General features: G+C 41.5%; 1 protein-coding gene across 1 annotated transcript in view; it reads left to right on the top strand.

Moving 5' to 3' along the window:
• Positions 1–17,826, top strand: part of sorcs3a (sortilin related VPS10 domain containing receptor 3a) — a 146,919-nt gene that overhangs the window by 113,954 nt on the left and 15,139 nt on the right. The window contains exons 10-18 of the mRNA XM_071921088.1: positions 3,284–3,430; positions 4,786–4,888; positions 7,310–7,386; positions 7,877–7,968; positions 9,202–9,309; positions 9,835–9,952; positions 10,067–10,200; positions 12,695–12,808; positions 13,415–13,586. Coding sequence (XP_071777189.1) covers positions 3,284–3,430; positions 4,786–4,888; positions 7,310–7,386; positions 7,877–7,968; positions 9,202–9,309; positions 9,835–9,952; positions 10,067–10,200; positions 12,695–12,808; positions 13,415–13,586 — 1,065 coding nt within the window. The remainder of the gene's footprint in view (positions 1–3,283; positions 3,431–4,785; positions 4,889–7,309; positions 7,387–7,876; positions 7,969–9,201; positions 9,310–9,834; positions 9,953–10,066; positions 10,201–12,694; positions 12,809–13,414; positions 13,587–17,826) is intronic.

Below are 17,826 nucleotides of genomic sequence, written 5' to 3' on the forward strand. Positions count from 1 at the left end.
TTGGCAACAGTGAGTTTGAATAAACAGCTGTGGTTGATCAGTTGGTATTGTTGTAATGGTCCGCATGAGTACATACACAGAAGTGCCAAGATTTCCTTACAGTGTGCCACAGTCTTAGGTTTGCATTGCGGTCTGCAGTCTTTCTTCTTCCTGACAGATTAACATTACTATACATTACAGTATAAAGAACATTGTTAATAGGACTGACTACCATGCACCTCTGGACTTGTAATGACCTTGTTAGCCTACTGGCTAGCTATGTGGTCACATTAGCATTCATAGCAGGAAAGTGGAATTCCCACCTTCTCCCCCTCCTGAACCCGGTTTATTACTTAGACACTGGCAGGTGTGACTGAGAGAGTGAAGGAAGTGAGATATTGGCCAGCAGCAGTGGCAGGAGTGTGGTAATTAACAATGCCATTACTTCTCCTACATTGCGTGTGTGTGTGTGTGTGTGTGTGTGTGTGTGTCCTGACCAATTCCTATTATTACCGTGCAGCAGTAGTTGTTAAGGCTTTTTAATTGCATTTGTTACACAGTCACAGCTACATTCTTGATCTCCACTTAAACTACAGACAGATGATACACTACTGTCTCTGATAAGTCAGAGCCATTACACAGGGGAAGATATATGCTATGGAACTCATCCCGTTTATTGCTGTTAGACCCTGAAAAACTGCACTTCAGAGACCTAATGTTCCAGAGAGAAGAAGCAGTTCCAGTCAGACCAGAGGGAGACGGAGCAGTAAAAGTTGTGTTTTGTTCCTCCGCTCAGAATTCATGTCTCTTCCCAGAAGGGCTGCATTCTCTTCGCATCCTCCCTTCTAAAAATCAATTATGCTATTTCCACAAAGAAAATTGCACAATTATCTTCTGAATTAGAAGGATTATTTTATTGTCAATCAGATTGGATAAGGGCAATTTCTTTAATCATGAGCCTTTGTTGTGCGAAGTAATTCTGTTGACATCAGTGCTCTACATCACTGCTAAACGTTTTTCAGTGTGAGAGGTGGTTTGGCAGGTGGTTCTCCCACAATTGTGCCTCTGATTGGCTCGGCTCGACGACGAAGCACTGTACCAGAAATAATGTACCTCTCTCCCGCCTAGCTATAAATAGCTTTGAATGAGTGATTGAAGACATGAAGTGGATTGTTGGTGGTGGAGGGTATTCGATGATCTGGTTGATGCCAATGGTCATGATGATGTGGCCCTTGTGATTGCGTTTTCCTGCCAACACTCTTTAAACCCATAGAGCTGTGATTCAGCAAATGAGCCAAATATCTAATAGACTGTGGAAAGCTTCATTAATTCTCACTGCAAAATTGTCCATTCACTACTGTCTTATGAAAACCTTGCATCTTCAATATTAAACTGTTCAGTAATATAGAAAAACAGCCTTTCCAGATTGAGCGATGCATTTTTTAAAATGTATCATACATTTTGAAAGGGTCTCGCGGGCCCTGGGGTCATGAAACCTGCTCTACTTAGAAAGTATCATGTAAACATTCGGTTCAGGCAAAAACATGAAAATCATCCAAATTGTAATTAGAGGCTTTTTTTTCCCATAACAGCAGCAACATGCTATCCACAAGCAGATGTAGGGAGTAGACTCAGTGGGTGGGGTCTAGACCTGCTGGTGGCCAAAAAGTGCTGTTGGTAGACTCAGAAGTTTTGATGTGGTGTCTGTTTAGATTTATGTCAAAGCCACCTCAGTTCTTGAACAGGAACTTGCAGCGTCTTTCATTCTGTAGACCTGCCACTAGATCACGCTTAGTTAACACCATCAGACAGCTGTGCTCCTGCTGCTCTGAACACCGAGGCTACAGAATCAGTGTCACTTTAATTGCCAGAAACAATTAATGTACAGGACGTTGTTTTGGCAACATTGGTTCACAGACATGCTGACAACTCACTGAGTTTCACAGTAATATCCATACTGACAAAAGGGCTTCATACTGCACAAAAGGGCAGTGAGATGTAAGACAGACTATGAACTGTGGGCTACATATTACTCTTAGCATATACACTCAGCATTTATCATTCAACACACTTTTCAGGTCCACAAAATGACAACCCTTATCTGCATACCAGGCTATATAACAATAAATGAGTCATTTATGGTATTAATGAGTCCATTAGTATGATTCATGTTTGTATTATTTGCTTGGAGGAAGAGGGAAGGTCAGAGCCAGAGGCTGAGAGTTGTACATGTCTGGCTCACCTTTCAGTTTCCTCTGGTAACCATGACCATGTCACGAGTGGTGACACACCTTGACACAGTCTTCTCAATAGTGTATTTACCTGTTGGCAGTGTATTCACTTGTGTACACTTAAGGCTAACTGCTGAAAGTCATCGCTGTTGTACTCCTCCAGAATCGAGATCTATGTCTGTCCTTCTTTTTGTCGTCAAGAGAAGAGAAACAGTGTGGGTGGTTTGAGCGATGGATCGAGTGAAAAGTGTGTTGGTGGGAAGACGTGGCTCTCCTCTTTTGCGTGCAGGTGTGTGTGTGTGTCTGTGTGTGTGTGTGTGTGTGTGTGTGTGTGTGTGTGTGTGTGTGTGTGCGTATATGTGTGATACAGGAGGTAGAGGCAATAAATAATTACCACTGTGACTGACAGATCAGGTCGGAGGAGGGAGGGAGGACCCTCGTTAGCCGCATCCATCCCGAGCGCCATGTTTCTATGACAATGTCAAATGCACTGCCTATTAGTGCCACTTATATAGACGAGCCCCTTCGGGGAGAGAGAGACATCCGACTGGAGCCCTTCACTATGGCAACCATCTGGTGTGACTCTCTCCTTTCCATTGCATATCACATTTTGGTCTGGTTGAGGGATATGTCTAATGCCTGAGAGACAAGTAGCAGGGCCTTCCAGGAAGGATTCTGCAGGGGCTGGAGGAATGTGTGTGCGTGTGTGTGTGCGTTTGGTGGTCACTTCTCAGTGGTCATCATTTAGTACTGTCTGGGTTGCGCAGACATGTAGAGATATAATTACAGATAGCACTTAGCACAGTAAAAGAAAATGCAGCTGACTCTGTTTATGATGTCTGCCAGACTGTTAGTTGCAGGAAGAAAGGAAAAGCACTTAACTGAGCTTGATGTGTTGTGACAGTTGCCACCTCACTACACAGAATGCCCGGCTTTGCTTCTGCATCTGCAACTCAGAAGTAGCCTGCTGTTGAAACATGGGATGTGATTTGCTCCCTGCAGGTGGTAGGAACTAGAGTTTGTCTTTACGGGGTCAGATGAGATTCACCCTGTTATGTGTCTGTGTCCATTAGGTGGCAGGAATCAAAGGCATGCTGATCGCTAACAAGAGGCAGGACAACCAGGTGAAGACCTACATCACCTACAATAAAGGCCGGGACTGGAGGCTACTGCAGGCTCCTGCTGCTGATCTGGATGGGAATGACATTCACTGCATACTGGTAAGATCTATGGCTAGCTTTAAAAAGAGATCTTTGCTTGTTGTTTATTAGTGCTTGTTTCTAAAGAGAACTAATGGATACAGTGAAGGACCTTTGCCTGTATGAGCTATTAGACAGAAAGCGCTGTGAAAGATGTTGCCTTACAGAAGTGGTTTAGAATGTAAAACAAATGAGGATAGAGGTGCTATTGTTCTAGAAGTTGGCCATTTGCTGCACTGGAGTCTTACTGTAACACAATATCGATGTTATCTTAAACTACACACGCTTGGGAAACCACATGTTCTGTTCTGAACGAGAAATGCTTTAAAAAATATGTCAGATAGAGTGCTATACTAACAGATCCAGACACACTGTATCTGTTGACTGCATCCCCCTCCTCATTAGACAGCCTCCCTGCAACTTAAACTAACAGGCCGACTGTTAGGAGGAATCAAGTTTGCGACATTAGAAGGACTTCATGCTGTTTAAGAGGTGATTTCAGGGCCATGCGGGGTGGCTTACAGGTTCACCGTGATTGCGCATTCATGTGACATTTTAATTACTGTCGCAGATTCTTTTTGATTACCCTGTTCAGTCCCGGTGCCCTTGGTGTCCTTACACCAGTGTCATGCTATCAATTGGAAAGATGAAAGCGGACACTTTTTTTCTGGTCGGTGAACAGACGTAATTGTCTTCTGTTGTATGCTTGCCCTGGAGACTTGACTTCATACTTTTATGCAAATTCCACCGCTCTTTGTATTAATGACAGATAAAATGCAATTAGCAAAACCTACAGAGGCGCAGTTGGTGCTCTTTGGGAGACTAATGAATTTGGCTTGTGTTTTGATGTTTTTGTTTTTGTTTGAGCATTTTATTTCTACCACCTCATATTACAGCAAAAAAAGATTCACCGTCTCATTTCTGTATCCTTACCTGGTAGTTAATTAAATAAGCTGATGGGTAGCTAGAATATACATTTTAATGCATAATATATTTAAAGTTTATTAAAAAAAAGTATTTAAAGTAAATGTGGGAATTGGTAATGTTCACTTTGTATAGGAAGAGTGTCATTGCAAAATGAGATATCCACCGTTTGAACATATTGATGCCAAATTGATAATTGCTGGCATGAAAGTAAAGCACCGTCTGGTTACTTAAAGTAATGAGTCATCTTAAGACCTTTGCTCAGGAAATGAAATGTGTTTGAGGAATGTAATGTTTTCCAAATATTGACTGATGGTTTTCACATAGCATTTTTTTCTTCCAAAATGTATATATATGTTTTTTTTGGATGAAACCCTTCATATATTGTATCAACCAGTTCCTTTTCTTCGACTTAGGCTTGCAGTTTAGAAATGTGTATCTTCTTTCTCCAGCCTTTCTGTTCACTCCATCTCCAACTGCAAATGTCAGAGAACCCCTACTTGTCAGGAACGATCTCCACCAAGCGCTCCGCACCAGGGATCATCGTCGCCACGGGTGAGACAAAAGCATTCGTAGGAATTGTGTGTTGCAAATTCCATAGATCAGTGGTGAATGGTAAAGAACATACAGTATCTCGAATGTAGCAATTTATTTTCATGTCTCTAAACTTTGTGATAAATGCTTTCCTTTTGTGAAAAAAATTCACATTTTAGAGCCTATGTCACTTCCAACAATCAAGTGAAAATCCGGAAAATAAAAATCATTGGTTAATTTTGTACACCCACCCACATCTGGCTTTGTGAGTGGGAGTCGCTTTGTTTTAGGGGTCATGGGCCAAAAAGCTTGAGAACCATGACCACAGAGTAACACACTGTCTGACTTTTTTTTTTTTTTTATCTGTTTGGACATGGAGGTACAGTAACTTTCACTACAGTACATGTGTTGCTTGAAAGCCAAAGGTTCATAAAGATTCATAAGATCATTTGTACCTAAACCAATTAGTTATTTTAATGAGAATTAAGTCGTCTCTGTGTGATGCTGGAGGTGAAGCATTGCTTTTTCTTTTATTTTTTATCATGCAACTATTTCTGTTTTACGACATGTTCTGCAAGAGGCTATTTTTGTTTCACATTTTAAAGTTAATGTTAGAAAGATATTGCGCTGCTGGTGACACAGTGCATCATTCAATCAGTATGCCTTGTTACACAAATGCCTATATTGTTAACTTACCAGCTCCTTCACAAGTTCCTACAGTATGAAATCTCTTATGGATGTGTTAGAGGTGTATCTGGATTTGTTCAACCTACAAAACTATTTTCAGTCAAATATGTTTCCTCTATGACTTACAGACCCATACTTTAGTATGTCTAAAGTTTAGACATACTATTATAACAATGTGAGGTAACCCTTTAAATTACCAGCCACTAATTACGTAGTAATGGAAATAACTGAGTACTTTCCAAGTAAAATAGATGTAATAAAAACCTAATGAAAAAACATGTGTTTCTTCCTTGATCCTTCGCCTCCAGCACTGCTGGAGTTTTCAGAAGTGTGTGGCAGTGCAACTTATTTAATACAATTACTGGTTAAAGCACCTTTCCTTGTATATTACTCAGTAATTACCAGTCATTATGATGCTATAACTAGTTATTATATCTATTTTACTTGGATATTAGTTAGTTATTTCTGGTCATGACTGTGTAATTAATGGCCTGTAATTTAAAGGTTTACCCAATGTGAATAGTATTGAACAAATTCTGAAGACACAAATATTTGTATAAAACACATTGTTCAGGCTTTGCTGAATATGGGGTTTGGACTCAGGATCGTCCCTCCTGTGTATACTGTGATCCGATAGTCAGCTACCTGGACAGTTGGTGTAACACCAGTATCTGTGTTACAGATTCTTTAAGCAGAGCGTACAGCGGCATCTCCAAATCTGCCACAGACATAATCTCATACCTCAGAAGCTGTTATGGGTCACATTTTATTTATTTATATCATAAATTTACACCTACTTTGAGGGTGCATAACCCAACCAAATATGCATGCATCTCTGTGTGTATGTGTGTGAGAGAGAGAGAAATAGAGAGAGACAGAGTGTGTTGTGCCCGTGTAAATGTGTGTGTGTGATGGTGCGTATGTGTGTGTGCGTGCAAGTGAACGTGGGTGTTAGCAAGAGCATTTAAAAAAACAGTTTTTTAAAAGAGCATTTAAAAAAACAGCAAAGAAAGAGATGAGAAAAGACAAAATAGATGTATTAGCACTAGTGACAGTGTCAGCAGAACAAGTCTGGCTTTTTTTTGTGTGTCTGTGTGTGTGTGTGTGTGTGTGTGTGTGTGTGTGTGTGTGTGTGTGTGTGTACGTGCATGCATATGTGTGTGGGTGTTTGTCTTCGGATCTGTCTGTTTTGTCTTTGGTGTGTGAGAATATTGAATAAACATGCATCTCCACTGCCGTGCTTGCACAGTGTGTCTGTGTGTGTGTATTGCTGGCCAAGCCTTTGCTTTGGCGCCGTGATTCACTTGCCCGCCGCGCCTTTACAGACGTCAGCTGGTGCAGAGATCATTTCACCAACATGACAAACACCATCCAGATCAAACACATGCCTATTTACTGAGCCATGGCCAAGATAGTAGAACAGATCAACAGAAGAAGCGAGTTCGCTTGCTGCAGACTCACAGGAAAGCTTTTGAGGCATTGTTTTGTAACGCCAAACAATTGCCAGATTGATGGATGTATTCACGCTCCTCCATGTCTCGCATTGTGTTGCCTGAATGAAGCAGGCATCCATAGGAATTCATTTGGGGTCTTCTTTCTGTTTTTCACATGGATTTTGAGAGAGTAAGGTGATCTGGGAATCAAGCCAGTAGAGTAAATTCATCATGGACTTGGTCTGATTGGCCCGTTATCTGTATAATTTCAATGTGATTTCATTATGTCCCATACATTTTTTTGTCGGCATTTTCACTGCAGGAAATATCGGAGCGGAATTGTCTTACAACAATGTTGGCATGTTCATATCATCTGATGCTGGCAACAGCTGGAGACAGGTGAGCTTAGACTGAGTCCAACTAAGATCAAGCCAGTTGACAGGCATGTACTGTACTATAGGTTGGAATATAAAACAGCTTCTTAAAGCAATATTCCAAGTAGTTTTAACATGGGGGTTATTTGGCACTTGACCACCATGAAAACCAGAATATAAACTACCAATATTGGATGCAGCTGGACGAGTTTGTAGCGTTCAGATTTTTACTTCCCATTCATTTGAATGAGGCCACGAAAATAGCCTGAAAACTGACATTTAACACGTTGGTGAACAAAATCTTGGTGAGCAGTCTGGTTTCCATGGCGGTCAAGTGCCAAATAACCCCCATGTTAAAACTAAGTAGAATATAGCTTTAAGGTGTCATGTCTTGTTATACAATATAATACAGTACAATTCCTTATATCAGCATTTCAATGATATTTAGTTAACTGAATATAACACTGCATTGTTCAGTACTGTAAGGGTGAACTGATGCATATGTCTGTGCTCAGATTTTTGAAGAGGAGCACAACGTGTGGTTTCTGGACAAAGGAGGCGCCCTTGTTGCTGTGAAACAGCCATCTGTACCGACCAGACACTTGTGGTAGGTCCTTTCGACACTTCTTCCCTTGTTCTATTGCTTTTTTCATTCTGTGCCACTTTTCCCACCTTATATTTTATTACCGTGACAACTATCTTCAGGTTATTTCACCCCTTACGGTGTAAAATAATGGGCATATGGATTACATGTGATATTATATCCATTTAATGATGCACTTTTGCTGTTACTCTTGCAAAAAGTCTTAGGAAATCTAATTAAGAGATTTTTTTTCACCCCACTTATCATTAACAGCCAGCAGCCCTAGCCCCCCTTTTAGTGTTTTCATTAACATGTTGCCTTCCTCTTGCCAAATTGGGTGCCTACGCTTTGCCTCAGTGCAGACTAATCCAAGTGAGACCAGATCTGTTCTCCAATCGCTTTTGCAACAATTTTGAAATTAGTTTTAGAACCAGTGAAGTGTAGCCTGCTGGGTTTTTGTCTCACAACCAATTTAAGTGCTATGGTGGGGGAACTGAAAAAAATGATAGATAGAAAGAAGCCTGTATATCTCCACTGCACTGTACGGCGGCGATTGTGTTTCTTCCCCAGCCAATGTTACATTAAACACTTCCCAGGCCTGAATCTCATAATAGGTGCATGTCAACGCTTTTCCTGTTGTCAGTGCTTTTAGCCAAATGAAGGCAGCGGGGCTTTTAGAGGCAACAAGGGGTATTTTCTCTTTCTTCCAAGCGCAGGCCCCAGCACTGTTTCAACCCATGTCACACTCAGGTACTCCTAGTTGTTCTCACTTCTGCACCGATGTTGATAAGCTGTCAGAATCAATAGAGCCCGGGCCCCGATGATGAAAGCTGTCCAATTTTTTTGCTCTCTCCTTCCCCCTCTGCAGTTTTGTAGTCAAACATGAAACACTTCTATTCCAGTCTTGTTTTTTTCCACCACTCTGTAGACTTTACCCAGGACCTGTGACGTTGCTCTTTTTCCTTTCTCCTCTTTTCATGTGTTCTGAAAGCGGTTTTTGTGTATCTCTGCTTTGATAGTCAGACAGACTATCTATTTAATATCCCTTTTTATGCTCTTCCTTTTGATATTTACCCAAAGCTACAGTAGCTAATTGCACAGAGACTCCGAGACTCGTCTTTTGAGACAAGCCAGTCATTCTGATCCCCACCTAAATCCTCCCTCATGACCTGGCTCTAATAGAGAATGTCTGTTTCCCTGCCACGGCTGTTTCTGGGTTTGTGATGGGAATGCGTTCTGACACACACACACACACAGGGTCAGTTTTGACGAGGGGAGGCAGTGGACCCGACATAGCTTCTCTTTGGTGCCTCTGTTTGTGGACGGCGTCTTGGTGGAGGCTGGGGCAGAGAACCAGATCATGACGTAAGTCCAAGTATTACAAAAGGCGGGGATGACATGTTTGAAGTTTTTGTTTTTGTGTGTCCACTTCGGGGCTTTTGTTTTGGCCGTTATTGTGAGTCGAGTGAAGAGTGAATGGTGTATTTTTGCTGTCCTGTTCAGTCCTTTGGGGTTTCTTCTCAGTGAAAAGGCTAGAAGGGTGGAGGAACACTTGAGGGAAAATGCCAATTCAATGCATGGTGGTGTTCAGTCTTTATTAAGCTACATTTATGAGAGGCGTACTGGGTCATAAAGGCTGTAAGTCTGATTTTACTGACTGAAAGACCATTTGATAGATATATTAGATCGTATTAAGGACAGTTCAATCACTCATTAAGACAGCTGCTGCTTAATGTACAGACAAGCCTTGTCACCTCACATTATTTTGACTACCTATTGATATAGACTGTAGTTAAGCATATGATGTTAAGGTAATTGGACTGTAATGACTCTCATTATCATTTTCTTGGCATTAGGCTAATAACTGAACTTTGTCATTGGTCAATGCAGCTTTTTTGGACACTTTAGCCACCGTTCCGAATGGCAGCTCATCAAGATAGACTACAAGTCGATCTTCAGCAGGAAATGCACAGAGGAAGACTATCAAACCTGGCACTTGCACAACCAGGTAAAACCCACTGTGCACTTCTTACTTGTTTGTGTGCCCCCTACCATGTTGATGTTCCTAATACCATAAAATGAATAGCTTTTAAAGTCATTATGGTGCTTATTGTGCCCACAGGGTGAACCATGCGTGATGGGACAAAAACAGATTTACATGAAGCGCAGGCCTGGAAACTACTGCATGCTGGGAAAGGACTATTCCAGAATCCTCTCAGCGGAGTCTTGCATTTGCCGGGCCCATGATTTTGAATGGTAAAAGGATGTTTGTCTTCGCTCAGCACAATAGCTTATTGATTTTTTCATAATCGTCTAGCAGCATTACCTTTCTCTCCATTGTCTGCTTAAGGAGAACTTCAGTAACAACAATGTTTGTTCTCCAGCGCTGCCACGCATTTAGAAGCACCACTTTAAAAGGATGTGTTAACCGCTTTTCATTATTTTTGCAGTGTGATTGTACTGGGCAGCTGCCAGGTGTGAATGCGTTTAACTGTATGAATGTGAAGCAGGGCTTTGTTGGAAAAAAGCAGTCAATCAAATGTCATGCCCAGTCAAATTTCTCTCTGTATAAGTAAAGATTTAAAAGGAAAAATAAAAAATGACAGTATCCATTGTTTCCATCCAGTAGATCCATCCAGCTAATATTTCTTTTAAATAACCTCCTCAGACCACTCAAAGAGGATATAACCTACTTTTTAAAGTAATACAATCCAAGAAAGTTGTGAATACTGCATGAGAAAAACAGCTAAAAATCATTTTAATTTAATTCTGTAACAATAAGATGGATTTGGTACAACGCAGGCAAAGAAAATGAATGGACCAGAAAATATCAGTGCTGTGTTTGAGGTATAAAGCTATATGTTTTTCTATGTTCTTATATTCACTTTTTTCATTGTAATTTTCTACTATCCACATTGTTCACTTAACCCACTGAGTGGATGCAGATTTATTTTGAGGAAAATGAGTTTGATGGATGTGTGAGCTTATGGAAATACTGCACAGGAGCTAACCGTTTGACAGCAGAGTGAACCGGTTTGTATTAGAGCAACACAGAGGAATAGCACAAGCTAGATATGGCCGCTACTGTTCAACAAAAAAAAAAAAAAAACTTGGAAGGTAAGGGAAAGAATGGGCAACTTATGTGGTAGCAAGCTAAGAGCAACAACTGAAGCATGCAGCTTTGACGAGAGAGCAGTTATATGCACACACAATTTGTTGTGTGTGCTGCTCATTCTGTAGGCCAATTTTCAAACATTTAAGAGGATTCTATTGCATATGCTATTCGTGTGTCTCATTAATTTAGTCCATTTGCAGTGTGAGTTTTCCAATAATCAGATAAGTTTGGGGATCGTTTTACGCAATTTGCTCATAATGTCTGTCTGCGTGCTTGCTATGCTTATAATATCGCTGAGAAGATGAGGGGTGAAAATAGTTTCAATTTGTATGCAAATCCCAGACGGGTTGTACTTTTTATCTTGTAATGGCAGGGAACAGAAAAAAAGCCATCCGAACATATAGCAGTTATGTAAATAGTGTTTGTGGAAGGTCAGACTGTGAGTACTAATTGGTTCCCATTGAACTGAAAGTTTGTTTTATTTTATTTTCAGGTCTGAGTATGTGTCTGATCTCTGCCTGTGTCTCTCTCTCTCTCTGCAGGGGGTCATATGTTGCATGCTTAAAATTCTAAAATGACTAGTTTAAAAGTTATCAATATGAAAAAAGATAAACTTTTAATTGGCTTTGAAGTGTGGAGTGTCTGCCAAATCCTTAGCTGAAATGTTTACTGATCAGCCTTTTATGAAATGGAGGTGCTATACATGCTATACGTGGTAGACAACTGTTGCTCTCTTAGTGGAGAATGTAGAAACAAAAGGTCTGTTGTTTAAACAATGCCAGATACTGATATACTGTATATAGCAGAGTCTAATTCACCCAACTGTCGTAAACTGGCAAACAGAATGGGAATAATAAACAAAACATGCTGTGATATAAAAATAAGTTTTGAAATTAATACTATATTTAATACTATTTATTGTTGAAATTTCTTTCTTGATCTTGGCTTTGAATGTTTTTTGACTGGTATTTCAAGGTTTTCCAGTAATCCAACCATATCACCCATTTCAATTTTTACTGTCATGCCAAGGTTTTACTATCATGCCAATGCTGTGTGTGCACAGTTGCTCTACACGATACACGTGTATAAAGCTGTCAATGATGGCTGTTTGTCCCATACCATACTGACCCTTAACCTCTTTAGACATATGGGCCTGTGCAGGCAATATGCCTTGACAGTTTGTTAATGAATAGTCCACAGTTTCTTAATCACAGAGCCAAACTCGACTAGTCAGCCACAGGCTTGTTAGTTTTGTTTATTTGTTCTGGCTTGGTAATTAATTGATAAATCAATGTCACGACCGTTATTAGAACGGACACTTGCTTACCTTGCTTTGTGAGATGTAAATCATGTTCTGATTGGAATGCTAGCAAGCAAGAGAGAGTTAGCGGCCCTGGTGTGTGGAAGCAGGCCCTGGGGGTTCCCACGCTGCATCACACGGTCGTGGAACATTTGTCAACAGCGCCCTTAATCAATACATAATAATGATGCGTCTCTATGCCAGACAGGCCCTTGGTCCCCAGTTATAAAGAGATAGATAAGATGGGGAAATGGAACACGCCGTATGACAATATGTCCCTTTTCCCATGCTGATATTGATCAGGAGTCGTGTGGATGTGCTTTGTTGTCCGATAGTGATTATGGATATGAGCGGCGCGGGGACGGGAACTGCAGGCCGGCCTTCTGGTTCAATCCCTCCACTGTGTCCAGAAGCTGCAGCCAGGGTCAGAACTACCTCAACAGCACGGGGTGAGTGGTGTTGGCTCGGCTCATAGGATGTAATAGGATGTAATATTTATATCCTGGCCTGCCACACTCAAGTGAGGTCTTTGTTATCAGAGTGCAACTGGTTTGTTTTGGAGGCTTTCTATTCCCTTTTTCATCACTGTACTCAATGGAAGATCCAGTTCAGTAACTCTCCTCCTAAATTTAAAAATAATAGTGTTGCAGCATAATGTGTAATTAAGCATTAGCATAATGTAACCCAAGTCAGAATAACTGCTCAAGACCAAAATGAACTTGATTAACATTTACCTTAAATAATCGTTCTTTTACTGACAAGAAAATGGGTTTTCCATGTGTTAGTTTGACAGTGTTTTGTTACACTGTCATTGTGATTAAGCATTGCGAGGTGTCAAGCCTCTAACACAGCCTGCGTTGTCAGTATTGATCTAGTCTGTTTTTGCATGGTCAGGCTGTAGATCTGTACTGACATACTGTACCATTCTGCTGAGAACAACAAAGTCCTGTCAAAAACCAAGTCTGTTTAGCATCAAGTGAACTAATGGATTATGTAGACTAGAACAGAAAAGAATAGAATAGAACAGACACTTAAACTTTTATTTCTTTCTAAAGGTACCGTAAAGTGGTGTTGAACAACTGCACTAAAGGAGTGAAGGAGATGTACACAGCCAGAAAGCAGCAGTGCCCCAACAGACCTCCGAAAGGACTCTCGCTGACCACCAAAGACAGCAAGCTCACCGCCAACCTGGGCAACAACGTGACCTTCCTGGTGCATCTGGATGAGGTGGGAACTGAGCAAACATGGCTGCCTCACTAGCCAAGATGGATGCTTGTTTTCCCTAAAGCAGCAATGAATTCCATTGATTTTTACCTTAAGACACATGAAATGAAAATCAATGTGTTGCTGCATAGCATGGAAATGAGAGCGAAGGTGCTGCGTGTTGTTTTGCAGTGAGGTCGAAATGTGTATTGTCTGTAAAACATGTTTGATATTGCCTACGAAAACATGAAACGCAAGTACTAAAGTTGGGCAAAAACAGCCTGGCGCCCTCTAGGAAAAGTAATCTCATTCTAAACACTCGCCAAAGTTTAATAGAGTCAAATGGATCCAAATCACCCACGCACGGCAAGAGTTCTAAGCTCAGACAGAGGCAAAAGTGGAAGACCTCACAGGAGACCCTGTTAGTGAGTGAGAGGCGCAGTGTTCAGAGCCAGGGCCGGGCCTGCCAGGCTCCCTAGACACTGTTAAACTTGCTCACATTATATCCAGCCAGAATATGTTCCATTGATATTAAGTGCAGGGTCTGGGCGTTAGCAACAGCAGTGCTTTCCCTCCACTGCAACAGTTCAAGGTAAGTGTCTGTCCCCCGGGGTCTTGTCCAGGCCCAGTTGTCATATTACTGTGTGATGAGTTGAGGAATTGAGGCCTATTTCTTTCATTAAGAGGGGGATTGTCTGATAGAAGAGGGAGGGGGGCGCGAGGGAGGAATGGAGGTGGGTGGTAGAGAAGAGCAATGTGATAAGAGACGGGAAGGGCGGGGTGAAGAATCCTCGTGGCATCGGCCCCTCTGCATTCGGGAAAATTCTCAAGATGAATTCAAAGTTTAATTTATATTCATGAAGCCCGCGATGGCAGTATTTCTTGGGGAGAGCAAATGGCACTAAATATTTAATGTGCAGAAAGTACTGTAGAGCACATGTGGATAAAAAAAAATAAAGAAAAAATGGACACGTGTGACATTTTGGGATAGGATAAGATCCGCACCACCACAGTAAATTGTCTGGACTTTGTATTGTTTGGGAGATTTTGTAACCTTGTAAAAGTGGCCCACTTTTCACTGAATTCTTGGTGGAGTGGTGATTGGTTTGTACCTAAATGACGTCAACCAAGTCTCAAACAATTTATGTTGAATTCAACTTCTGTTCTCTATTTGGCATCAAAAGAAGGTGACAGGGAAATTCAGTGGGTTGCATGCTTTTTGTATTTTCTTTGTGCCATTTGCTTTTTGTATTTTCCTTGTGCCATTTGCTTTTTGTATTTTCTTTGTGCCATTTGAAGAGTTTGCTTGTTGTGTTTTCTTTGTGCCATCTGAAGAGTTTGGTGTATACAGTATGCTGTGCATGACAGAGAGAGAGAGAGGAGAATTTTTCATATAGATAATTAGCATTATTCATTGTTTTATCAGGGTTTTTTTTAAAGTCCTGGATTAAATTAGGTGAGCTCAGGGATGTATTGTTTTTATATGTTACAGTAGCAGTTTTGGTGGTAGAAGTCCTTAATTAAATGCTGTCTTAAATGCATGGGGCTGATCTTGTTCATTGCTCAGAATATGAATAACTGCATGAAGACATAAAATTGCTCTAAAGAACAGTTCATTGCTGTTCCTGCAGCTCAGTGAAACTCTCTGGGTCAGTACTGACTATAATGGAGACTCTCGTTAGAGCAACCGAAGAACAGCCTTAGACAAACTGACACCTGGGTCAGGTGCTGTGTCCAAATTGTGTACATGTGTATTTTCAAACCAAACTGAAGCCTAAAGAATGGTGCATATCTAGCATCACTTTTTTTGTTTTCCGTGATTGATTAATTGACAGATCAAATCGGATAGGGTGACTCTCTCTGTCAAGAGCGCTGGTTTTCCTGCCCATGGTTAGACTGGTTTCCTATTTGGTTCAGTGTTCTGTGGTTTAAATTAACACACGAGTCAGATCTTGCTTCACTTACGCTGGCCAAGCTGTGATAATTAACACCTTGCTAGCTCAGTGCTTAAAGAGTAATGCTGCACCCAGTTTGAGCTGCTCTCTGCCTACTGTGCAATTTAAAAAAAAAAAAAGCAAAACAGGGGGTGAAGAGCCGGGGAGAGGAGGGGGGTATGGGGTTGGTCTGAGTTGGTGAGAAGAGGAATGAGGGGGGAGTGTTCGTGGGCATGTGCACTCGCTGATAGACTGGGGTGACAACATTGTTTTACCAAATGACGTATCTTAGGACAATTGTTTTTGAACATGACTGCATATCCAACTGAACAGCAGTTGCTAATTTTATCCACTCGAGGGCAAACTGAGCTAGGTTTAGTCAGACAAATACGGCTCCGGCACATTTGGGCTCAAATGTTGACAATATGACCGCCGTTGTTGCATTTCATAAGTACATAGTACTAAATACCAGTTTACAACTCAAAAAAATTGTTTAAGTGAGGAGTTACTCTGTAAGTTGGAGGGTAGATGCGAGAGAGACCACACTTCATTTTTCGTACTTTGTTTACGTTCAGATTATCTCTTGCGGTCTGAGACCATATGACCCAGCGGCATGATGTAATGACCATCTGTGTTACACGTGTTTAACCTGCTCTGCACATATTGCATTAACATGCAAGTGTAGTCCGCCCTCTTGCGGTTAAAAGTCGGTATTACCAGTTTATTTAGATATTATGATGGATACCGGATCGGTTGTGAAATTCTCACACCGGGCCAAGCCCCACCCCCTCCCCCCCCCTCTTTGTGTGTGTCCATCACTGCACCATTTGGCATCCCCAGCTGAATTCAACTGAATGCTCACCAAAAGGCATGCAAAATATCATGACTCATAGTTTCCCTGGATTAATACTAGTTCTCTGCTCAAATCTGCTAAATGAATGCTTTGTCATTTTGTATTTCTGCTGGCCAGTTTTCTGTATCAAACAGTAGTCACATTTGGGAGAAGATGTTCTACAATTGTCTGTGAAGCCCATTCACTCCCATCACCCAGGCATTAAACAACCATTTTGTGTTTTTTTAAATGTCTTACAATTGTGTCATGCAAGTTTCTGGACCATAATCTGGTGTACTGGCTCTTCATATTAAGCAATATCAAATCAAAATCTGTCATAATAAAATCAAAGCACAGACATTTTTGGGACAATTAGATTTAATTATACAGCATGTGAAAGATATCAAAGTTTTAAAGTTTTCTTCTGTGGTATCTCTTGATCCTCTGTCACAAAAAGGACCAAAGAATAAATACTTTGGCTTATAATCATAGAGTTGACGAAAAATTACAGTATGTTTAAAAATGTACCTTCATTGCAGAAATACTAAAGACTACACACTTTTGAGCTCTCACTCATCACATTGGCACTGTGGGTTCAGGTGTGACACCCACCTGAACAAATGTTGGCCTTGTGTATGCAAACCCCAGTCAACCCGTACAACGGTGTCTTTGTTGCGCACCAACACTGATGGCCCAGCCTCAAGACTCCAGCCATAATATGTTTGGATCTGCTCCGCCCTGGGAGATACGCAGACACAAAGAGTGACATTTAGCCAGACGGGCGAGCATCAGTCTCATGCAGATTAGCAAATCCCATCGTGCCTGATAGAGAAGTAGCCGAACAGAGAACGGACAGCGGACACCAAGAGGGGCTGAGTGACATCGGCGCCACCAAGCCGTAATCTTGTTCGCTTGCCAGGTCATTATGGCGCCCAACAATGCCTGCACTGTAAAACCCTGTTCTTAGCCATTCTCTATTCTCTCCAGCCACTTATCCAAGATATAATTTTCCAGGCAAAGTGACAGAAAGCCACCCCCATACACTCAACCAAACCTCCCATGTTTTCACACTCCAAAGCACACAAAGAAGGGACGGAGCTAGCAAGGGATGGAAGGAACGAGAGAGCTAGGAGAAAATAAACAATGGGTTTAAGCATTTTGTTATTGTGCGTTTTGGCGGAGCCGGCATGCTAATGCAGTGTTACAAATGACGATCCCAGTAGCATTGCGTTACAATGTGCCAGAGGGAGTCTGGGAGTTTGCGCTCGCAGGCCTGGGGGATGAGCACAGATTCGGTCGCTGTGGCAGCTGGAGCCACCAACACTTGCGTTGTGTGCTGATCCTAGGAAAGTGCCAGATGTAATTCCCAGAGGAAATCGCACAGGCAGCTGAAGACTCGCACACCACACACCGCACACCACGCAAATGCAAACATGGTGGCATGGATGCATGTACGCAGATGCACATGTGCACACTAACTGTCACACGCATACAGTAT

This window comes from Centroberyx gerrardi, chromosome 3 (assembly GCF_048128805.1).
Source record: "Centroberyx gerrardi isolate f3 chromosome 3, fCenGer3.hap1.cur.20231027, whole genome shotgun sequence".
NCBI lineage: Eukaryota > Metazoa > Chordata > Actinopteri > Beryciformes > Berycidae > Centroberyx > Centroberyx gerrardi.